The sequence below is a fragment of the Chlamydotis macqueenii genome, chromosome 2 (genome assembly GCF_036417535.1).
Source record: "Chlamydotis macqueenii isolate bChlMac1 chromosome 2, bChlMac1.mat, whole genome shotgun sequence".
Taxonomy (NCBI): domain Eukaryota; kingdom Metazoa; phylum Chordata; class Aves; order Otidiformes; family Otididae; genus Chlamydotis; species Chlamydotis macqueenii.
Genome location: NC_141557.1, coordinates 41,935,425 through 41,960,885, shown reverse-complemented (window position 1 = coordinate 41,960,885; position 25,461 = coordinate 41,935,425). Strand labels below are relative to the sequence as shown.

The window sequence follows — 25,461 nt, the reverse complement described above, 5'->3', positions numbered from 1 at the left end:
TGTGTATGTGATTGGATAAGGTTACGTGCATTACATGGTGAGAAGAGCTTGTACAGATGACAGGGGAAAGTTTCCTGTAGGTTTAATATTCTGCATGTCATATTTGTGCCAGTCCACTTGATGGTAACTAACACACGTTGCTGGAGGATGGCAGCTTAAGTCTTGCAAACTTGAGGGCTTTCCTTAATGTTTCATGCAATTTAGGATTGACTTTTAAAAAAACCTATTTTTAAAAAACACATAGAGTTCATATTTTAGGTATCAAAAGTGTACCATACTAAATGAAGACAAATATTTGAGAAAGTAGTAATTTCTGGATACTTGTTTGTCTGCAGTGAAAGGAGGATTACTCTTTTCTCCTGGACTGAGAAGAACATTTGAAAATCAGAGGTGGCAAGAGGAATCCTACTGTGATTCTGCTAGGGCAAAGAGCCTTTGAAAGTCTTGTCTGGTCTGTAACAGTCAAAAAGGGGCTTCATTTTCGTGCTGGGGAAAGTTGGAAAGCTGAGCAGACATATGGCAGTGTATGTAGGCACCTCTGGCTAAATACGAAGGTTTTACTGGAAGGTTGTTTCTACAGTGTGTTTGTGAGTATCCACAAATTTGTTGTTAGGAAAAATTGTACTTAATATACTACAATGTACTAGGATTTCTGTGATTTTTTTTTTTTTTTTTTTTTCCCTTGAAGTACTCTGTATTGGTTTTCTTTTTATAAGTGACCATCTCCTTGTGAAAAAGGAAACCAAAGGTGAAGGCTTAATCTCTCCCTGGGGCACCTTGGTTGCTGTTTGTGTTTCCCCCCCCCCCCCCCCCAACTGATCTGTCTCTTGACTGAAGACAGGAGTTACATAGATTCCAAGTTGATCTTAAATTTTATTTTTGCTCCTCTTCATCAGCTGTTTTTTGGGCACCTGAGGGATTGCTGTACATAAGTTTCACATGAAATGGTTGGTAAACTGCAGAGGAATGCTTGCTTTAAGATGAAGTTCATTCCCTGTGCCTAAGAAAGGGCAGCTGATGAGTTTTAACCTGTTTCTGTAGGTAAAACTGTTTATGTATGTAAAAAATTCAGAAAATGAAAGAGAACTAGAATGGGAATGTGTTGTGATTCAGCAACTGAAACTGTCCTCTCACTTTTGTGCCTTAAACTGACATGGTAGGTCTTCTATAGTTACTGGAAACTTATGCCCTACAGACTTTATTTTTAGCAAGGAAAAGGCTGTAGCTTGGAATTTGTTTTATAGGATATTTGAATATTTGGGGGTTTTTACCTACCTGACCTGAGGCAAAAAGATCTTAGAGTGGGATTTACTATTGGCATCACAAAGGTCTATATTGAAATGATGCTGTATTTTTTTCTAAACAAAGGCTGTAAATGATACGCTTCCTTCAAGTATGATATTTGTGCTTGTTAATGTTTTATTCTTGGAAGAGTCTTTGCATAGGTTGAGTACTTTGAGACAGTGATAGAACGATTTGCAAGGGCACGCATGCCTTTCTGTAATCTAATCTCAAAAGACATGTTACTTTCACATGATGTGGTTTTGAAGGCTGCTTCTGTGTGTACAAAGTTGGCAAAGTAACTCTGTTACTAAAGCAAAGGATGATAAATATTAATAACATGGTACAAGGCATACAGCAAGTACAGTTTCAAAATGCTACACTTGTATGTGTATTTTTCACAGTGTGTGTAATTTTCTGCATAATCTGGAGAAAACCTTTGTCTTCCTTTATTATTCAAAAACTGTGTTGGGCAAGCTTCCAAGAGTCCTACAAGGACTATTCGGGATGCAGGGGGGAGTTAGGGAGTTAGGTACAGAATATTTCAGCAGTCTAGGGCTGTAACAGTGAAGCTAATTGTGGAAGAGATTTTGGTAGCAGTTTTCCTAATATTAGAGGTTTTGTCTCTCTCGTAAGATACTTGATACAATATTGAGGATTTGTAGTACTTCATCTATTTCTGTCCATAATTTGAGTTTTCTGATAACCAGCAGGGTTTGCATGCATGTCTGTTTCTGTAATCGACGTGTGCTACAGTCCTATAATTCTCTATTTCTGTGTCACTGAGATAAATCAGAAAGCAGGTAAGCTGGACTCCTCCTTGATGGCGTTACGGCCTTGGCAATGCAGTTAAATGATGCCTGAAAGTATTGTTAACTTAAGCTTTTTAATGCTACTGCTTAGAGACCTCTTTTTGCTATTGAGTTTATGAATGTTAAACTTTTGTTTCCCAAGCTGTGTTGGAAAATACATCTTCAGTAAAGATCAGAACCAAGACTCACTTTGTAACTGTGTTTTTTTCCCTACCTCCAAGATAGTTATCAAAGAGATGAGAGGCAAATTACATTATGAAGACATCTTCTAGAAGGCTCTCTAATTTCATTTTGGTGTGTAGGAGACAGGAATGTATTACTGCCCCCACCACACCCCCCCCGCCTTTCTTAAAAACCCCCCATTCTTGGAGACACAACTTATTATCGACCTTTTTTTTTTTTTTTTTTTTTTTTAAGTTTCCAGAGGTTTATTCTGCCATGTGCCACTCTTTTCTCATCTGAATTTTTTTTCCCTACATGTACCATTTGCCATCTTTGTATTCTTTAATCTACTTTCCTCAATAGTCAAACAAAGATTTGGATTATTGTGTATGTGCACACACAATACACTATAATAAATATTTTAGAAAGACCAAGGAGTTACTTGTTCAAAATTTTTTTTTTTCTTTTTGGTGTAGGTCGCTACAGTATATTTTAACTTACAGCTGTTCCACGTGTGTTCTTTTTAATCCTTGTCACTTCCCCATGAGATTACAAACTTGTTCTGTATTTAAAGTATTGCACTATTAATTCTAAGATCAAAGTTTGGGTGACTGTCAACACTGCTAGGGTTCTCCCCCCCCTTAGGGACTCCTCATTTAGACTTCCATTTTTTTCTCTTGAAACCATTATCACAGATTCCACAGTGATGGATGTAGATGCACCAGTGGGCTACTGCCAGAAGCAGTGATCAAACAGATTTATTTGTGGTGGATCTACCTGTCAGATGGCCACAAGAAAAATCAGTTTGGTCAGCTGATCAATGGAAAACTAATTAAGTTGTTTAAAAACCAAACAAACAAAACCAAAAACCATTGCTTCAGCTCTTTGTATCTGACTTAATAATTGATAGATCTGACTTCAGGAAAAAAGTGTGTGCCCAAGGAAGCAGAAGGAGCAGGGACAGTATTCTTCAGCAGCTAGCCTGCTGTTATACATACCTGGATGTAAAGTAAAGCATTACCCTTTGGGTAGCCAGCAGTTCTTCTGGAGAACCAGTTCTGCCAGGGACCTGTAATTTGTGAGCTGTTCACTAAACTGTATTCTAAAGACTGCAGACCTTTGGAGAAAGGCAACTTTAATGTTGTTTTGGTCAAGTCTGAGGTGAGATTGAGATTTTTTACTGCTCAGTTATTTTAAGGTTTATTTTTGTCAAGATTGAGCAAAAGGCAGTGTTTAAAGGTCCACTTTAGTGATGTGCTAAATGCGATTAGAGGACACCAGAGGTAAGCCTCATTCTTGAGCCTATATCTATTCCAAATACTGTGCTTTTGTGTTAGGGGTGGTGAGGTTTCAGCAGTAATGGAATCTGAACAGATCATCTTGCAACTGCTGTTTTCTAACTTTGTGCATAAAAACATGAATTACATAGGAGTGTGATTAACAAGCTGTCTGTTGAAACCTGAGTGAAACGGTTATTCTTATCTTCCCGAAACTGTTGGTCTGGGAGAAACCCCCAAGTTACATAGCGATATTACTCTTTTGCCACCCCTTTATGTAAACTTTGGTTTACAGAAGCTTCTTACTTGTGCTGGAAGATCTCACATGGGAATTGGCTTCTAAGCAAATGGGTTCAAGATCTCTGAATGTTAATAATATAACTTTTTATAAATTTGCTAGTTTTTTTTTAAAGTAAATTACTGTCACGTACAAAACTAAAAGAATGTTGCACTCCTGAAATGTATGTCCTGATCCTTGATACGATGAAGTCAAAAGCATTGCAAAAGGAATTTGCATGGTATTTAGCATGTTTGTTGATTTACTCTGTTTTTCCTTTAATACAGGGAAATGTTTTCTTGAAGAATTGAGTGGGTGGATTTTCCGTGACTTTTTCTGTATCAGTTTCTAAGAGGTGAAAATGTGTTGTTTTAGAAAAAGTTGACAACTTCAGAGCTGCAGAATATATTTAGGAATTTAGAAGAAAATAGTTCTATTTAGTTTTAACTTAAACTTATGTCTTGTTTCTTCAGGGTCATGATGAAGAAGCCGTTGTGGATATGGGCAAAATCAGCTCTACTATCAATACAAACTTTGAGAAAGAAGAACTAGAGAGTAAGTTTGTGGTAGCTTTCTGTTTGCTTAACATACTTTTTTTTTTTTTTTTTTTTTTTTTTCCCCTCAGGATAAAAGATCTATTTTCCTTTAAGTGCAACCAGTATCACTGAAAGGAATCAGAATTTTATGGCCATCATAAAATTCTAGGAGTAGAACCAGTGAATGGCGGATGACCTGTGCTGTTTTTTCTCTGTGCATGCTAATAAATACTCAGTTATTCAAATCTGTCATAGAAAAAATATTAAAAGAAAAGTGTGAATATTTCCAAGGCAGGCTTCTTTTTGAGATGATAGTTTTGAAGAAATGATTGCTGTTGGTTAGTAATTTCCCAGCACGAATGATGTCAAGTTCTGCAGAATCAAAACTCAGGGAACAGAGGCCATGAGGGGAGATGTTTGTTTTGTTTTCTGAAAGTTAAGTGTCCTTGCGAGTGAGGTCATGCACTTTAAATACTGAGAGCCTGAACAGATAACAGTGCTTCTAGTTCCACAGTAGACTGTACATTCTGCAATGGCAGTCAGTTAAAGCATTGTGGAATCCTGTTAGTCTTCATTATTTGACTTAAAAATGGCATTGAGTAAGTTTCATAGAGCAAGACGCAAAATTAGATATTTCATCTAAGATACAATGTCTTACTGACTTGAAGTAGATTGAATTGAAGATTCATGGATGCTCTTTAGCGAAGCCAGAGGAAAAAGCTAGGGAGATTCAGTGTTAAAATCTTATTTATTCATCTTTCCCATAGACTGCTCTGACGCTTAATTAACATTTGCAAAGTGCTAGAAGATTCTCAGTAGATTAATTAGGTAGTATTTCCTGACAGTACTGACTTTTTTCCTGTTTCAGAACACCGAGAGCCATTATAGTGGCAGTTTCTAGCTAGGAAAAGTTGATTTAGGTTGCTGTCACATTTTCTTACACTGTGGTCTAACAAGAGACAGTTTAAAGTGATTGTTTGTTGCTGTTGCAGTCGTACTCTTGCTCTGTTCCCTTCAGTCTGTTGCTGCTTTCCATCTTGTACTGGCACTTTTGTTGGTCTGACTGTTCCATAAGCCTGGTTAAGTACATTAAGCCAGCAGAAAATGTAGCAGTCCTGACTAAGAAAAATAAGCAAGAACTCAGCAGCTGAGGACCCCAAACCAATTTGCCACACAGATGGATGTGTGCCAGTGCTGAGCAGAGGAAGGAAGTGTGAATATGAGGCTGAGAGGTACAGCAGTGGAGGCTGCAACAATGCCAGTTTAGATAGGGTTGAGCTGTGGTGAAACCACTGCTGTGTCTCTTTCTGCAGTTAAATCTTCAGTGCAGATTTAAGCTATCTCCTCCTTCATTTCCTTCTCTTGCTTTTCTCTGGGAGGTGACCCAGAAAAAGCATGCGTGTGTTTTGCAGGGGGGCAGGGGTTAAGGGGAAGCAGGCATTCAGCTAGAGTAGTGTGCAGCAGCATGAGCAGCTGTAATGCCTCAGCCACAAAGAATGACAAGGGAACGTGCAGCCAGATCACTTGCCCACAGTCTCTTTCCTAGCACGTTTGCAGGACTGCTTCAGCTGGTACAACACTGTAGTTACACAAGATACTGGGTGGGAAGGTAGGGGGTTCAGGCTGCTTGAGGCAATTTAAGCACTGACATTGCTGACTGTGGAAAATATCTTATCTTATGGACAAAGAATAAATTAGGGTGAAACCAAGACTTCTGTTTCGCGAGCAAGTGAGTCAATATAACAGCTGGTGAAAGGAGGACATGACATGCTCGCGCTTGTCCTCGCTTTGCTCTTAGCCATGCTGCCTTACCTTCCCTTTGGCTACCTCTCACTCTCTTTGGAGTGACCCGGTGCAAGTGTCTCGACACAAAAGGGGGCTGGCTATACAGAGGTTAAACAAATAACTAATAAGAAGTATCTGACAAGAAAAATGTATTGATTATCACATATCTGAAACTTCATATAGGCACACATTTTCACACATAAGTAGGAATTATTTTTGGTGTTTACATATATTTTGTATTATCTTATGTATTTGTAAGAAAATTGGTCCTTTTTTTTTTTTTTTTCAAATGGTAGAATGAGGGAAGGAAGGAATGGCATGTATTTTTACTTTTATCAGTGGAAGCTATTTCAGAGTAGGAACAAGAAGTTTCTTCCTTTATTGTATGAAAGAGAAAGGTATGTAAGTACAGTTGTTCATGACTCATAGTTATTGTCTCTGAGAGTCAGTAAAAGAGATTCTTTAGATTCAAGGGATAAATTTAAAACTTACAGCTCTAGGTTTTTTTTTTTTGTGAGATTGTTATTTATAAGCTATCATGACTAATGTATGTATGTGAGATGTTTGGGTTTTGCTTTTAATTCTGATATTAAAATCTTACAAGAGGAGAAATGGAGTTGCTGGCTGTCAGCAGTGAAAGATCTCCAGGTAGTATTATTTTTTATTACGAACTTGTGAATGTTTTCTTGTAGGTTTAGGAACACCTGTAGTCAGGCATTAGGTATTGTAAGTGTTTTAAGATACAAAATTGTTTCGGTCCAGTCTTCCAACTTGTTTTTCTGGTGACTTGAGAAGGAGTTCTAGGAATTTGGAACCTTTCCAAAAGTGTGTGTTGATTTGTTTTCAAGGAGAGCAGCAAGCAGTTATTTCAGTTCAGCGATGATGTGAAGCACCAATCATTTAACTGCTTTAAAGCCTGTACAAACTAATGTTGATTGATTTGATGCTGTAGAAGGCACAATTTTACTACTACTACTAAAGCAAACGTTTCTTGGTTGTGTCAGTATTGGGTACTTCTATTTTCTGGAAATTTTGTGATGAGCTATTAATGGAAGCTAGAGGGGAAAGTAGATCTTGGAGTTAGGGCTTCCCAAGCTCTGCTTTCTATTTATGGTGGCTGGGAAAGTGTGGTACGTATCCAGAGTGACAGTGTTTAGGTTAGGAAGGTTAGGCACAGGCTACTTGTTTCATAACTCTCTTCCTGTAAAAGAGGAGTGGGTAGAGATGGTAAACTGCAATTGTGGGCAGGCTCTGTGTGTACTAAATAAAGGTACTTCTCTTTAATGAAGCTGTAAGGCTTTACTTTGAAATAACAAATGTCAGTTTACAAAAGGAGCTGGAAAGGGGAATAACATCTTAAAATAACGTTTTTAAAAGCACCTAATGTTCTTTACTTGATGCCAGACTCTTAGAGCTGCAATGAATGAGAGAAATAACAAAGTAAGGCAGGAACTGGAAGTAAGGCAAGAACAGTAATGGCAGAGGTAGTTCATGGCATCTTGTAAAAGGCACTTTCTGTTAAGAATCATGTTTAAGGAAAGCTTTCTTAAACCTGAGTTAACATATTTGGCTTGGTATTACCAGGATAGTTAGTTTTCCACCTTGATTTGAGGATACATTTACTAAATACAGTTTAAGGGAGAAGGGATATGTTCTGTTATTCTTAGCAGACCAGTTACAGGCATAGCAAAGATAAGGAGTTCACACGTAACAGAAGTCCTGTTCCAGAAACAACCTGAGGTCAAGAGTGTGTGTCTTGGTAGGATAGGTTTCTGTGGCATAAATCCAAGAAGCAGCTTTCAAGAGTTAAGATGATTTAATAGCTACTCTACTCTCACACTACCCTGTGGCAGGTGTAAGTAGTGTTTACATTTCAAGTGACCCTATTATCTCTGATACCTTAATGGTTTAGAGCCTTATTTTTCCATCAAGAAAACAGCTATGGTTTTCATTTAATCTTAGTTGATAAGGAAAGGTAATTAAATAATCCTGGATTTTTTTTCCCCTCTGGAAGTGAATATTTTATATCTCAGTGGAAAAGTTGCTCTACAAGTGTTTTGCAATTTAATGTGTTGTGAGTAGTTAGAAATTATTTTAGTTTTATGAAAGGGCTTTGAGGAACTAAGGTAACTTATACGGCAACTTGTAGTGGAATATACTGTGAATTTTTTTTCAGGTGGCAGATTTACTATTATTCTGACTTTTAGATGCATCTAAATTGCAACTGTTCAAAAACCAAAAACAGCTTCTGTAAAATCTTTTAAGAAAACAAGTTGTATAGGCGCAGGTGAATGCAAGTAAGACAACAGGACATTGTAGCTGCTGGCACTTTAAGATTGTGCTTGGTATTTATGTTTCTATGTTCTTTAATAGGCTGTACTAATTTAGACAGTACTGAACAGGTTTCTTAGAGTTCTCAAACTACAGAATGAATGCTTGAAGCTTTAAGAGACCCCTTAATGGTCTAGAAAAGAATGATGTTTAACAGAAAAGAATCTTGAAATGCTATATCTTATGAAGCTGTAACTTTTTATGAATTCAGAAAGTAGAAAAATGTGATGTGCAGCTGCTTCTGAAAACAAAAAATAATTTAGAATGGTCATTAATGATTCTGGCAGGCCACTTTTCATCCATCCTTTCTAGTGATATCCCTGAACTGGGAAGATCTTACCTGCTCCTTAGTTTAAGTTGAACTGAGAGCAAGCAAAAATGTTTCTGTTCAGATACAGTACAGCTAGTCAGATATGAGATGTACAAGTGCAATGTTCCTCACATGGGCTGGGGCAATCGCAGGCACAAATACAGGCTGGGCAGAGTGTGGATAGCAAGCAGCCCTGAGGAGAAGGGCTTGGGAGTACTGGTGGATGAGAAGCTCAACGTGAGCCGGTAATGGGGGCTTGCAGCCCAGAAGGACAATCATGTCCTGGGCTGCATCAAGAGGAGCATGGCCAGCAGATCGAGGGAGGTGATTCTCCACCTCTACTCTGCCCTGGTGAGACCCCACCTGGAGTACTGTGTCCAGTTCTGGAGCCCCCAACATAAGAAGGACATGGACCTGTTGGAGACGGTCCGGAGGAGGGCTACAAAGATGATCAGAGGGCTGGAGCACCTTTCCTATGAGGACAGGCTGAGAGAGTTGGGGCTGTTCAGCCTGGAGAAGAGGAGGCTCCAGGGAGACCTGATAGCGGTGTTCCAGTACCTAAAGGGGGGCTTATAGGAAAGGTGGGGACAAACTTTTTAGCAGGGCCTGTAGCAGTAGGACAAGGGGTAATGGTTTTAAACTGAAAGTGGGTAGATTTAGACTATAGATATAAGGAAGAAATTTTTTTAAAATGTGTGAATAGGTGGTGTAACACTGGCACAGGTTGCCCAGAGAGGTGGTAGATGCCCCATCCCTGGAAACATTCAAAGCCAGGTTGGATGGGGCTCTGAGCAACCTGATCTGGCTGGAGATGTCCCTGCTCTTTTCAGGGAGATTGGACTAGATGACCTTTAAAGGTCCCTTTCAACGCAAACTATTCTATGATTCATATGCAACATCAACAAAATGTTCACTTGCATCAGTTGTGCTAGTAGCTGGTGAAGGATAAATTATTTTGTCCTTAACATTCAGAAATAAATATTAGCTGTGCTCAGCCCTTCTCTATAAGTCACAAAAATTGAGGATGTTTTCCCAATGTGATTTTTAATACAATCTTGATAAAGTGAGTTTGGAATTAGGCTACGTTGCTAGACCATTGTCACATATGTGTGAAAATTTAGTTATAATATATTTTGCTGTGGGTATCCTGCATTATACAGTCCACAAGCAAGTTCCTCAGGACTTCTTGTGTGCTGCTCATTTGTGCAATATTCAGACTTCTGTGTAGAGAGAATAATTGTTCTCAACTTATTTTATTTTATTATTTGTGATATTAATCACAAAGGTAAATCCTTAAATGCTATCAAAACTGTTTTCAGACTGCTTTTTGAGCAGGAAAGTTGGCAACCTCATTGTGTAGATGTAAAACTCATTAGGGCACCCAAAGTGACTGGACACAATTTTCAGTGTTTATGTGTCATTAGTTTTGGAGGCAGGGCATTATTTCTAATTTCTAGAACATTCTTTCTCGAGGTTCCTTCTGGTTCTACCAAACACAGTACTTACAGATTACTATAAATTCTGAAATATTTACTTGCATCTTAAATTGCTTGTGAATTACTGCAAAGATATACTGTAAGCTCCTGGCAAGAGAAGCTTAATAGAAGTTAGAAGTTGCTTGAGACAAGACATGTTTTGGTTTTTTTTTTTTTTTCCTCATCGTGAGACTTCTTGATGGCAGCCTAACAAGAGCTGATTATAAAAAGAAGCACAGACTAGTGCACATCAAAATTCATATTCTTTAGCTAGGTAACAATTGTAGTGTGCTTAAAAATAGTGTAGCAGTTTTGATACTACTGTTGTCCTCATCTTCAAGGGACATGACTCACTATTCTACAAACAGATCTTCTTGAGGAGTGTCCCTGAGACAGTTGTTAATTTCTTATTTGTGAAATGGTCTAAACAGCTAAGGAGTCCTTCTGCGTACCTTGATTGACGAGTGGTGGCTGACAGGATGTTTTATCTTGCTAAAGACTGTCCACCTTTACAGTCTTTCTTACTGAGGTGAGACTGAGTAGTCGTATTCATACTGAAACTAAATCAACTTTTTTGCATATATTTTAAGTCATTCATTAGAATAACAATAGTATTACTACTTTTATTTTTGTTTAAAAGACTTTGTATACCGTATGTATGATGTATAAATCTGTATGTATTCTGCTTTAGAGTAAGAAAAACATTCTCAGAGAAGACAGCTTTTGTGATGACTTAGCTCTATTTAATATTACGATGTTGCTTTATGGAAGTGTAGACTTCAGTAATTTCAATGATTTCTGCATGGGAACTGGAATACATGTGCAGGGAATCATAACATTAATTTTAGCTATCCTTCCTTTCTTATGTAGCCACTTTAAAGTAGATAATCTTTTTATAAATACTGAACCTTAAGTGCACAAAATCTTTTAAGGAGGTGATGCAGCATTTTTCAGTGTGCAGCTGCTTTTTCTGTAGAGGGTAGAAGGCAATACGGAATATGCATACCCTTGAACTGTTAAAACTTGTAACAGGTAAACTTAGATTATCTAATACTCACACACCAAAACAGACAAAACTGCTCAATCAGAATGTCTTTCTTCTAGTAATGGTATTTCAAAGTGAATCAACATTTAAATGTGAATGCATTCATGAGAACAGCAGACCATAAGTTTGCTTATACTTAAATCTTTAAACTCCATTTTGGGAATGTCCATGCTAGTTTTAGTATTTCTTCTTAAAACAGAGTTGTTTTTAAAATGAATGCCGTTCAGAACAAATAACCTTTTATGCAAAGACATAAAAGAAATATTTAATGTAAAATAGACTTAAGATGGAAGCAATACTTTTTAAAACTTCATGACATGAACTATGCTAACTTTTTTTAAATTTTCAAACTTTTATCTGAGATAACATTAGGTAATGTTTCTGTTCTGACTGTGTCAGAAATTCTGTAAAAAGGTAACTAACAGCATTTTTAAGATCTGAAACATATGTAAAATTATTATTCAAGTAGTATGCCATAAAACTGAAGTTTTACCAAACAATACCAATTGAAACTTAAAGTTTTAAGTGATCTTGATGGCCATATATTGCTCAAATTTAGAAATTTTGAGGTGAGGCAGAAGAAATAGGAGACTGTACTTGATTCTGCAGCCTATTCTTTCCTGATGGCTTTTCATAACATTTCTCTTAATATTTTTAATCCCTTTAAAATCAGTTGCTCCAAAAATTGGGTAAACCTGTGACTTGATGAGTGTCAGAAGTCTTTCTGAATGGATGACTTCTCCATTTGCAATTCACTGAAAGCTAACGTTTCACAGAAGTTAAAGCTTTTAAAGTCTGAGATTTTTTTTTTTTCATTATTTCCCAACATTTCTTATTTTATAAAGAAAGTGTGAAAGTTTGAGCTTTCCTTGGACAGGGTAACTCTTACATGAGGCAAGATTCCCTCTGTAATATTTTTCATATCTTACAATATCAGGAAATAGATGCAGTTGGGGGCAAGCTGATGTGTGCAGCAGTTGTACAAGAGAGGCATGTGATCAAATTTGTAATAAGAATGTATTTATGACCCGTTGATAAAGTGGGAAGATCTTTGCAAATGTTTCTTTTGAAATACTTCACAAGCACAGTGTTAGGAATGCGGAAGCCTTGTGTTGTTACAGGGTATGATATCCATGAAGGGCTGAGAACATTGGTTTCTTTATTAGTGGGTGGAGGGCCAATCTTCGATCTTAATGGGACTTTTACTTCAGTTGCGTATTTCTAGGTTTTTCTCCCCTCCAACAGAAGCAACTCTTTGAAATTGTCTTGGGTATGTGTCCTTTGTCATGAGCTTTGCTGCAGAGACAGGACCAAGAACCTTCAGCTCAGATAAAGCGTGGCGCCCAACTATGGTCTGACTTGGATGAATGATGCAAGGGCAGCTAGTGCCCCCTCCCACGAGTACCAAGTGCTGACTCCTTTCCCAGGCGAGGGAGATTGGTGCTGACAGTGGGCCACAAAGACCTAGGGTGGGCGCACTGTGCCAGAATCCCCGTGTAGCTCTGTCAGCTGGCACTAAGCTTTTCCTATTACTGTTACAACCTGCAATCCTAATGTAACTACTGATAATGCCTTCTTGAATATTGTTGGTTGTGTCAAATAGAAATATTCAGTGTGTTTTTCTCTTATGACTGCCACTAATAACTCATATTTAGTTTTAAGTCAGAAAAAAAAATAACTTCTGTGTGTAATGAGAAATCTGGCATTTACTGCTTCTGCCAGTCAGCATAGTATGATGCTCTCTCTCATCCTGCAGTGAGAAAACACTCTTAGTGAGCTGCTTTACCGTAGCTATACTATAGCTATACTATACTAAATCTATACTAGATTTTTGGATTACCCTTCTCAATTTTGTCTGTCCCAAATATTTTGGAATAAAGAGTATATTCTCAAATACACCTAATTACCAGGAGCAACAGGAGATTTCAGAATACAGCCCAGAAGATTTAACGGATTCTAAAATGCGCTACACTGTGGAGAACCTTTGGGCTCCAGCTATGGCATGTAACTGTCCCGTGAAAGAATTTTCTTTACTTCTTTATACAGACATGGCTTATTTCAAATGTTTTAGTCTGAAAGCAAGAGGTAATTTTTGCCAAATAATTCTCTTAACAAGGCACAGCAAAAGAATACTTGGTTATAATAGGGCTTTTTTATAGTCACCTCATGCATGGAAGACCAAGATTATATGAAAACATTTTTTATATACTTTTACTACATTAATTCCTTAGAAAATAATTTGACTGTTTCTTGGGGATGTTTCATGTGAGAGGAGTTAATAAAATAAGCTAAAATACTACTATTTATTTTAAAATAAATTTTACTATCAATATTAAATTGTACATTTAACTGCATGCTTCAAAAATGTAACATTACTTTTAGTTAGAAAATTATAGAGAATTAGCATAGTAGCACTATTTTCAGTGAATTACTGACTTAAGTGAATGTTTAGAATTTAAATTATAAATAAATAAATAAACTTTAAACAGAAGGGAGAAGGTGTAAATGAGGGATTCTGCTTGTTCCTTAAGTTTCACCAAAGCAGAGAATGTTTAGAGAAGACCTTTAGGCTGTGAAGTTTTGGGGGGCATGAAAATACTTTCTTGTTTTCTTTACTATTTCCATCCACCCAAGATTATTTTTTCCATTTGTATGCTTCTACCTTCAGACCAGACCTGTGCTAGAAAAGGTACAAGTTGTACTAATAAATTGCATTGAGCTTATTTTTGTGCATACGAGTACTTTCTGTGATGTAAAGGCAATTAATCTCAAGGCTGGAGATGATGGTAGATTTCAAATGCTTCCTACTAGGGTAAAGTGTTTGGGAATGTGAGTTAGAACAAATAGAACAGCTGGGTTTTTTTTCCCTATTTTATGGTCCTAGTGAACAGATTAGGATCTCTTCTGCAGATCCTCCAGTTTTTCCATGCTGGGATAACATAGATGATGACATTACTTGTTTAAATAAAGGCTTGCATATAAAATGTATTCTCTATCTTCAGATTATTATTTGAAGATTTTTGGAAAAATAGTAATTTTTGTAATGAAGTTTTTTGTTTTCAGCAAACTGTTGGGAGCTTCTGGAGAAGACTGAGTCAGACTCTTGTTGGAGGTGCATAGTGAGAGGGTGAGCACACCCAAGATGCAGTATTGGAAGTGTTAATTGGATATTAGGAATTTTTTTTCATGCAGTGTATTGTTGTATGTTGGAATAAGTTGCCCAGAGAGGCTGTAGGTTATCTGTCCTTATAGATACTCAAAGTTTAGCTGGTTGTCATCCTGACCAACCTGATCAAAAAGATTATTTCAGCTTTGAAGTTGGCTATACTTTGAGCAAGATCGCACCAGATAGCGATCCAGATGTCCTTTACAACCATAATTAATATATGATCTCTGCAGATCAGATTCCTAAGTAACTGTATTTGAGATTTCACATAGATACTAACTTGATTTTCTTTACTTTCCCTTGTTAACATGGGGAAGAATGTCCTCCTTTGTATAAAGCTTAAAAGGCATCTAGCTAACAAAATGATGGTTAGAAAAAAAGGAAGTTCTGTGTGGAATTGTACTTAAGGATTGCCACATCAGAGCATTTTTGTATACATGTTTTTGATCTCTCTCAGGCTTTAGAAGTCTTCTACTACCATTTTCTTAGGGGCTTTGGGGAGAAATCGGGGAACTTAAACAGAGCATTTTCTATTCTGTCAGTTTCATAGGACTTGATAGAAACTGACTCTTGTAGTAAGACCAACCATGTGATGGAGAGATGTAGCAAGCTCCTAACATTTAAATTTTTCATACCGATAAGGACCTTAAGTAGTAAATACTCTTGGTGGATTTGAACAGCTAAGCTTGGATAAAGTCATGTTAGATTAAAATGAACAATTATCTCTTGAGCTTTGAATTACTAAATTTAGTGTTGGGCAGTCGACTAATTCTATTGATTATTGGTTTAAAGTAATTCTATAACAAGCTTTGCTTGAGAGTGGTACTGTGGTACAGATGTTTGTGTGAATAAAGCTTTGAAGGTCACATAATTGTACCTTTCAAGCTTCTAAAAAAAAATATTCAAGTGAAAGGTTGTGACCTTTTAGAAACAACTCTGATGCTAGTAATATGAATTCCAGCCTGTTTAGAGTTAACTTTTTCTATTACTTGCCTTTCTGGCTTTTTTTTTTTTTTTTTTTTTTTTTTTGACCAGAGTGAATGGAACTGTAAGCTGTTTTGCCCAATTCATTGAGAAGGAAAGAAAAAAATATCTGTGTTTTTTTGTTTTGTTTTTCCTTGTGAATTGGATTTGTAAGTAAATCTTTACCTGTCCATCTGCAAACATTAATTACTCCTATCTGAATAAAGAAACTTAAGGGAACACAGACCTACCCAATACAGTTGTCTTTATTTTCAGAGGGCTTCTCACTGCTTTGCTTTGTGGAGTTAGAATTAAAGTTAAGCTTGTCCAGCTGTTATTATGCAGTTTTGCCCAGCCTTTTGGAGTTGAATATACCCACAATGTGTTCTGGGGTAATCGTGGTAGTATACTCCACAGCAGTAGTTCTGGATTTCCTAGGTGTTAGTGGAGATGTCTTTGTTTATGCATATCCATGATACAAAAAAAAAAAAAAGTCAATTTCTCAAGGAACAGTCTGGCGCACTCATAAGCTGCTGTTTGCAATAGCCAAACTTCTCTTGTCCTGCCACCTCCTATGCTTGCCCCAAAAAACAAAACTAAAAGGCTGAGAGGCTCTTTTTCAACATCAATTTTTTTTCTTCAAATTATTGTGATAGAATTACATATGGTTGTGATGCATTTTAATTAACAATCGCTGAAAATCATCTTGCTCGTCAGCATTTCGCATCAGTCCCAAAATACAGTTGCAGGTGTAGCAGTCTGATCACTTTGCATATACACAAGTGATTTGGGGAAGGGATTCTTGTTTAACATTTGCCTGCAAGACAGTGTCTACGTGAGGAAATAGCCGTTCACACAAGAGTCGCTTCTGAGCAGCGCAGGCTGAAGGGTGGGATAACCCATTGCTAGCCTGTTCCCCTCTCTCTGTGATACTCTATAATCTGTTAGGGTCATGAGAACACACTTTCTTTAAAGTTTATGTCTGGAGTAGAAAGTAGTAACGAATATTGTAGGTTGCGGGCTGGCTGCCCAGGCTGATGGCAAAGTTGGCAGTGCCTACTTGCTGTGCCTTCAAGCAGCTGTGAGGCACCTGGACGTGGGGAGAGCTGAGAGGTCAGTGCGTTTTGGGTAGGAGAGCAATTAGCTATGGTTGCAGGTTGTTTAAAACCGCTTTCAGTTTGTTGCTTATTTCAACTTGGTTTTCCCTAGCTTTTACCTGTTCCCTTGCAACATATTTGCTCTCATCCAAACTTTTCTATTGAAAAAATCTTTGAGTCAGACTGCAATTGTGTGGTACGAGATAGACTTCTCTTTTCCTTTTTCCACCTCTCCTTTATGCAGCAACATGGTATTTTACTACGGAAAATATAACACTATAGCAAATGCTAATTTTTGCAATAGCAGGGTGTGAATTGTTTAAGATGGAGGCTCTTGAAAAAATTGTATGGTATTTTTGTTGTACAGAAAGCAATGTGAGACTTTGATCTTAATTTATGGGAACAGCAAGAGACAAAAATGTGGAAGTCCTTCTAATTTTTCAGGAAGTAAAATCTTGAAAAACTTCAGGAATCTGAAAGTAATCACCTGCAAGTTTTTTGTTTTTGGTTTTGTTTTGTTTTGTTTTTTGGTACAATGATCAAAACACATGCCTAAAACTGTCTTATTAAGAACACGAAAATAAACTAATAATAGAAAATGCTCTATTACTAGAAATATGTCTGAGTTTCTCTTAGGAAAAAATAGTTCCTGCAAAAAATCAAACACTTTGACAATGAATACAACTGTTTAACTATATATATAATTAGAGTTTAGTACCTGATAATTGAATATATAAAATAAAAATCCTAACAGATGATAACAGCATTTGCAGGGAGTGGTGGGTCACTCAGTTGCAGCAGGCAGCTTTGAGTGAGATGTGGTGAGTAATGGAGCTGGTTTTGAACCTGGTACTTCTACTTTCCCTACACATAAGATTATTGTATCACAATGGTATCAGTGTGACCATTGTTAATGGTGCCACCTAGTCATATTAAAAATGAAGCGCATTGATTTATATTTAGGTGTCAGATTTTAATTAACTTTTCTGGGAATTGCATTGTGCACAGTAGTCGTGGAGGGTGGAGGTCAGGCTGCTCGACAGGGGCCGAGTGTTCCTGTTGGAAGAAATAGGACTGTAAATAGGACTGATGAATGCTCCAGCAAATTAATCTGTTTTCCACTCTTACATGGAAACAAATAGCTTTTAATACGCTTAATTTCAGATTTGGTCATAGTGCCAATCAGTTGACTAATTAAAACTGGTGTTGGAAGTCCATCAAGAATCAAGTGTTGTAACTTGAAAAGGACTCTGGACCAGATTAATTAAATGTTAAACTTACTCATGCATTATTACTGATTTTTGCTTAGTCTTTTAGCACTGTAAAAATATTGCTTTATAAAAGTTTTGTGTATCTTTTTGGGCCTAGAGATTTTTTTTCCTTGAGAAAAAGGTTTGACATACTACCACTTTTTTTTTATTTCTTAAAGCTCTGTAATCACAAGAATTTTTTGTTATTCTTAATCTAGTGTGCATACTATACACAGATATATATGTACATGTATGTGTGCAGTCGCAAACTGCTAGGGCTAGCTTGTCTTCTATAAATTTGCATCTCTCTAAGAGCTGGAAAACCACTTCCTTTTCCTTTTGTTAATGTCAGTCTTCTGTAATAACTTTTTTACAATATGAAACAAAGTATTTAGTATTAACCTCCAGGTCTGTAGTTAATGGGTCTCTTCCTGAGATTGTTTGTTTAAAAAGGAATTGAAAATATTATTGTATATGCTAACTCTGTTACAGGAGACATGGTAGTAATGTGTTCGTAACAGTCCGATTGACTGATTTCTTTTGCCAAATTGTTGATGCTTAGTATTGCCTCAATGTGGAAGGTCAAATGAAAAACAAAATGTTAAAAGTACGTGTTTTGAAGTGCAGTATCTATTAATTTGAGGATGCACTACCTAAATTTATTTTAAAATTCTAGAACAGAAAAAAAAGCACCCCAACTTTCTATATAAGTTATTTGATATTTTGTCATACATTTCCAAATATAGGTTACTTTTATGCTCCTAAATGATACTAAATTAACAGTATAGTTGAATATCACGTTCACTTAGATGTGTCACATAGTACTTGAAGAAATACTGGCAATTCATTCAGGCGGAAAAAAACTCCTTGCAGACTCTAAACGATGGGTAATTTCTTAATGAATTCATAAACTGAACTAGGAGATTACATCTTGCCATTGTAATGCCTATCCTGATATGAATCCCTGCAAACAAGAGGAGTATCATGTAATTTCTCTGCCTTACCCTGGCGTTTTGTCAAGTAGCTTCTTTCAGTGTTATAGGTCAAGCTTGTGTTTGTATATTACTTGTTTCACAACCGCGTTCTTACACTGAATAAGAATATGGCCCAGTTTATCAGAGCAATGGGTATAGCACTAGTTCCTTGATGCTGGGGAAGGAAAGAAAGGAAATGGTAATAGTAGTTCACTACAGGTGGTTTTGCCAAGTGCTTTGGGGTTTCTTTTTGCCAAACTCCTCATCTTTTTGACGAAGACACTAAATTTAGGCAGGAAGTCATTTTTTTTGTTTAATTGTTTCCTTTTAAACTTTCTTGAAAAGGCCACAGAGCTGTCTATATTGGAGTTCATGTCCCATTTGGAAAGCAAGGCCGTCGACGGCATAGACATCGTGGGCACAGGCATCACAGAAGAAAAAGAGAAAAAGAAACTGACAGAGAGGATGGCCGAGAATCTCCATCGTATGGTAAGAAATCTGTTGTGCGAGTTCTTTGTGCCTCTTGAAAATAAACTTGTAGTACCTACTCTGTGCTTAAATGGAGTTTCTTTTGTGCTGCTTCTTTATTCTCTCAGTAATTAATGTCTTACTGTGTAGAATCAGGCAAGGATTTTGTGGTCTTTTTTTTTATCTAAATCATAAGCCTTTGGACTTCATCCAGTTGTCTGCGTGAATGTACAACAACCTGCACTGAATAGCTTAGACTAGAGCTTTGTAATACTCGCCTGTAGCGTAAAAATCGGTGTTACTTAAATTAGACAACTTTTTTTCAAATTGTGTAGTCTTGTATTATCCTTCGTCTGTCTCTCAAGATTTTTGAAAGTATCAGTATAGGTGTGAAGCAGCATTTGCCATGATAATTTGATCAATAATATATTCAAATATTTTCTTCATCCTTCTTGCTGTCTGTTAGTAAAGGAATTGTACTGCCTCATAAGTTTTAATTTTGGATCAAACACCACCCCCCTGACCCGCCCCTGACTTTGTCTTATCATTCTCTGAAATGAAATTATTTGGCGGTACTCTTTAGCAGGTTTTCTTCAAGACCTCAAACCCACTTTTATTCCTAGACTGCAATGAATGGGAAAGTTATGTTGCAATGTTCCACTTCAAACGTGGACACCATGCTGTTCACTGTTACCTTTCTGTGACTTTCTATGTTCTACATGAAGCCAGTTCCCTGAAACAAAGGAGTTCTCAAATAGGAATGCTTTGGCAAGTCTCCTTTTACCATTCTCCCACAGTTCTTAGTTTCATCCATCTTCAAAACTTCCCCTCCCAAATACAAATTATTATAATTTGATCTTAGGGTTGTAGAATCTTGCTGTACAAGTTATGAAACAGCAAGTAATATTAAATAGATAGAAATACACTCTTCTCTTCTGGTTACATCTCTATCCTGAATATTCAGGGTATAGCAGAATTCTTGGGGTATGTTGGTTTTGAGACAGAAACAATCTACTGTAGATCTTCATTGGTAATGGATGTTGTTTGTATTCAAGAGCTCATTTGAAAATTACGTTATTGGATGATGATGTATGCCAGAACAACAATGCAAAAGCAAAATTCAATTCTGAATGAAATTCATTAGTAATTCAGTTCAAAAGTCTAAATCTAAAAGGTGATCATCTGCAGTGGAAGAATACAATTGTATGTTCAGATCTAGCAGCTGTGAGAGTGACATTTCAGTGAACAAAATAAAATTTTTAAAATTAAGGTTTTCTGTCTCTGACCTTCCTTGAGATAACATTGCGATTACTACACTATTAAACCCTTGCATTTTGAAAGCTCTCCTTTTAAGTTGAAACAAGATCTATGTATAGATATTAAAAATATCTCTAAAACCATATGTTTTTAATGTTTGGGGTTGTTTTTTTTTTTTTTTTTACGTTTTGCTCAAAGCAGTGAAGTCTACTACTTACTTATATTTGATCAATAAAGATAGTTAAATTTTGTTAGGAGTTATTACTGAGCCTGTTCCACTAGGCATTATGCTATGAGAAGTTAAAATATTTCTTCAACGTTTTAGCTGTGTAGTTTCTGCTTTCGTATGCTAACTTATGTACAGTGCTCAAATCATACAATGAGAAAGTTAATAGTTTTTTCCATCCTACATAAGTGGCAACAGGCTGTTGAAAAATCTGCTGCTCTAACAATGAGTGCCTAACTGCCTACTATGTAGAGAGGGGCAGGGAGGGGGGGAAAAAGCCAGCTAATGTGTTAAGTCAGGCTATTTATTTCTGTAGACCTGGGTTCTTTTTTTGTTGTTGTTGTTGTTTTTTTTTTTTTTTTCCGTGAGGTTTTTTTTCCCTCTTTCTTTTTTTTTTTTTTTTTTTTTTTACCCCCTCCTTTTATTAGTGTCTGTGTCATGATGGTATAATTTTGTTCTCAAAGTTGAAAACAAGTTTTCTAGCCCTTTGGTATATTAATTTTTACTTGTTTACCAGTTTTGCTGTTGATGTTTATTTTCATATTGTTAATCTATAGAAGAGTTAAATACTTAATTGTGTTACATAAACATAAATTTCCAGATGTTTTGTTTTCAGAAACAATGGAAAATTTCTAAAGGGCCTCCTTTTAAAGAAATACCCATGTTTCTTTTGTTCCTCTTCCCTCTTGAAAAGATATTCTGCTGCATATTTCTAACTGAGAGCAGGAGATTTAACTGTTAGGTGGTGTTCCTTGCATAATAGAAGTATGAATTATTTTAACTGTTCAGTTTGTCCTTTTGTTCAAGACACGCCATCCCAACGAGTGCAATTTATCTTGGGTACTGAAGATGATGATGAACACATTCCCCATGATCTCTTCACTGAAATGGATGAACTTTGCTTCAGGGATGGAGAAGAATATGAATGGAAAGAAACAGCTAGGTATGCTAAAAGGAGATTGTTTCAAAGTGTATCTTCTAGTGATTTTATTTCAAAGAACTGCAAGCAAGATCTGGGTTAGAATTTTCATGAACTCTACAGCAGTTGTTCACTCAATTCATGCTCAGCAAATCAAAACTTCTTTTCTTTTTGTCCAACTCTGGAAGAATCAATATGATTTCTCAAGAGACACTCACTCTTAGTGATCCTGTGTTAACTCTGCTAAAACCGATCATGCCAAGCATTGTGAAAGGTACAACTGTGTTTGGTTATAAATACAGGTGTTCAGCTGTGGAGCACAGTATTTGCAGTCTCAGAAATCCCTTTGCTCTATTATCGCTGATAAATTAGTATCAATTTTTTTCACACTAACATAAAGAAAATAGGGTATTTAGATAAGTTCTTCCTACGTAGTATTTGATTATTTTTTTGCAAATTGCATGCATGACTATTATAGGATGCCATGATTATTTTTGGCCCAGGTTGGTTAAGTTACTTCTACATATCTTTTGTAAAAAATTATTCTACATTCAGTACTTCTAATTCCCTTATTGTGTGCTAGCTTTTGCAGAAGTTAAATTTACATAACGCTTGTGAGTCAGAATCAAGATCGATTTCGTTACACATTAGTGTCATCTAGCTCTGAGCATGGTACATGGTGTGTTTCAGACAACTTTCTAATCCTAAAATACCAATGAATTTGAGATATGCAAATTGAGTAAAAAGGCACAATCCTACACTGTTCACAAGAACTCGTGAATAGACAGGTATTGTTCAGACTAAAGGAAACAAAATGAGCGAGAACTGAAACAGTTGAGTGTGGTTAAAAAGGTGGATTGAAATGTTATGACTGTCAGTTGGTTGAGTTGTATGAGAAAATGAAAGCTAGTATGATCTGATGAGATCTCCTGTTCTGTGTCATACAGAATCCACAGGGAAGAATGGGATTCCTTGCCAAATTGTCTTTCAGGAGAAATATAAATATGTGTATATGTATGCATTTCAGGTGGCTGAAATTCGAAGAAGATGTTGAAGATGGTGGTGATCGATGGAGCAAGCCTTATGTAGCAACTCTGTCTTTGCACAGTCTCTTTGAACTGCGAAGCTGTATTCTTAATGGGACGGTCATGTTGGACATGAGAGCAAACACACTCGATGAGATAGCAGGTTGCAGTAAAACTTTTTTTAAAAAATATTTTATTCTTAAATTTTGTTCTATAATTTGAGACATTTTTGGTGGTGTCTTTTTATGTTCTTGAAAATACTATATTGAAGAAACAGGTATGTGCATACTTACTGTAGTTTTCTTCATTTGGTTGTAAAGAGCTGATCCTACAAACTTCACTTACAAAAGGAGCTACATTGGATGAGTAGGACCTCCTCTAACACATATCTTAGGATAAGGCCCAGAATTTACCTTTATGTTCTAATCCCTGAATGTGTTCTTTGTCTTTGTTTCTACAGATGAAATGTAAATATCTACCAGAACATTTTAGGACTTATTTGTGCACTTTAGTACCATAATTATTAATCATAAGTTGGCTGATGGTAACTTGATGCCATTAGTGCAGTTGATTGTTGCACATCTGGTAATTTTTTCACCTTTATAAGAGGTGAGCATAAATAAATTTTGTACATGTTGTTTGACCTATGTTGAGTGTCCTCACTAATCACATGGTCATTTTGGATACTATAAAATCAGCTTTGAAGACTTTTTCATATATGTGTGTGTGTGTGTATATATATACACAGACACACCTGCTTAGCCTGAATGCCTTTGAACTAGTTTTACATAATTTTCCTGGTATCTCTTGCTATAGATGCCACACAGTGGACTGCCTTCTTATGAATCATGCTAGGCTTAAGGCTGACCAACATGTATGTGAAGGGCAAGGTGTTTTGGCGTTAAAAATTTTGGTGATGCTTGAAATGTTTTCTTGTTTTGTTTTGAAATCTTCAAAATTCACTCAGGAAACTGGTATTCCCTTCCTGTTTTCCTGATTTACTGAGCGAGAGTCTTCAACATGTGGTTTGTGAAAGTAATGTTTTGATGTGTAAGTTATTTTTAGTAATTTAATTTAGCAATGATCTTATTACATAAAAAAATAGATATTGCTTAATTCTATGTAAGCAGCACTCTTTGAATAGTGGGTATTTTAGTTGGAACTAGGATGTCTTAAGAGATTGCATGCATTAGTTTTGAGTTAGGTGCCATTGTGAAGCATATAGGATAACAATCCTTGACATATAAATATATTGTCTTGTTTTCGTGAACCAGGTATTCCTGGTTCTCACTCAAAGCAGGAGGGAGAGAGTGACAGGTTTCCTTTTGAGAAGCTGTAACAAAAGGCTGTGTCTTGCTAGTAATGCCAGAAGGAAGCTGCACTGTACTGACAGAGACTTTGCTGCATATAATTTTGTTTGTAAGGTGTCTGAGCCATAACCTTTTTAATTGTTAAAAGTTCTATGTAATTGCAGTTTACCAATACAGTTATGTTCTGTAGATCACTTAAGATTGGCAAAATCTATTTTTAAAGTTGTCACATAGGTTCATGTTGATTTGTGCAGGGTTTTCTAAATTAATTAAAAAAAAAAAAAAAGGGCAGCTGAGAAATCGCAGAAGATATTTTCCCAGATACGCAGGCTTTCTTTCCTAGTGTGAGCATACTGATGAGCTGCCCTTTTGAAACATGGTGTTGTTTGACAGCTGATTAGTTGGTTTTAGATGATGTAAGTAGCTTTTGTTTTACGCTTCCTCTTCTAAAGCATGTGAATTGCATGAAGTTTGGTAGACAGCCTCAGGAACTTAGGACATCTGAAGGTGACATGAGTTAGGGAATTCATCTCATTCTGTAATAACTTTCACTTTTATATAGTTGTATACTTTCAAAATAGGGAACACCAGGCTAAGACTGTCTTAAGTCTGTTCTTCATTGTGTTTCTGTCTTTGTGCGTTCACTTTTAGTCGAGGGTTATTGAATACATAGATGCTTTTTTTTTTTTTGAAGGGGAGTTGCCATTTGTTGTGGTTTAACCTCAGCTAGTAACTAGGTACTACACGGTTGCTCACTCACCCTCCCCACTCCCAGGGGGGATGAGGGAAAGAATTGAAACAAAAGGAAAACTCATGGGTTGAGATAAAGGCAGTTAAATAGGTAGAGCAAAAGCCACACATGCAAGCAAAGTGAAACAAGGAATTCATTCACTACTTCCCATCAGCAGGCAGCTGTTCAGCCATCTCCAGGAAAGCAGGGCTCTGTCATGCATAATCGTTACTTGGGAAGACAAATGTTGTAACTCTGAACGTCCTCCATTTCCTCCTCCTTCTTCCAGATTTATATTGCTGAGCATTGCATCATAGGGTATGGAATATCCCTTTTGGTCAGTTGGGGTGAGCTGTCCCAGCTGTGGCCCCTCACAATTTATTGTGCAGCCCAGCCTGCTCGCTGGAGGGTGGTGTGAGAAGCAGAAGAGGCCTTGACTCTGTGTAAGAACTGCTCAGCAGTAACTAAAGCATCCCTCTGTTATCAACTGTTTCCAGCACAAATCCAAAACATAGCCCCATACTACTACTATGAAGAAAATTAACTCTATCCCAGCCAAAACCAAAACACCATTGAAAGTTGAAGTAAATGACAATAGATTATAAAATATTAAGTAACTTCTTTCTCTGAAATGATGCTACTAATGAATACTGTCTTTTGGATCTGCATGCTGTGCTTTCCTTATTCTTACATTTTCTTGTTTAGTGACATCTTTGAAAATTTACTGAGGATTCTTGAAGATGACTTTGCTAAAGAAAAGACTTTTTAAGATCAGTTGTGGTTTT

General features: G+C 36.7%; 1 protein-coding gene across 5 annotated transcripts in view; it reads left to right on the top strand.

Annotated features, from left to right (window-relative positions):
- SLC4A7 (solute carrier family 4 member 7) overlaps nt 1-25,461 on the top strand; it is a 99,094-nt gene that overhangs the window by 32,111 nt on the left and 41,522 nt on the right. For all 5 annotated transcript variants that reach the window (XM_086742725.1, XM_086742729.1, XM_086742728.1 and 2 more), the window contains exons 2-5: nt 4,283-4,364; nt 19,087-19,230; nt 21,500-21,635; nt 22,639-22,799. In XM_086742725.1, coding sequence (XP_086598851.1) covers nt 4,283-4,364; nt 19,087-19,230; nt 21,500-21,635; nt 22,639-22,799 — 523 coding nt within the window. The remainder of the gene's footprint in view (nt 1-4,282; nt 4,365-19,086; nt 19,231-21,499; nt 21,636-22,638; nt 22,800-25,461) is intronic.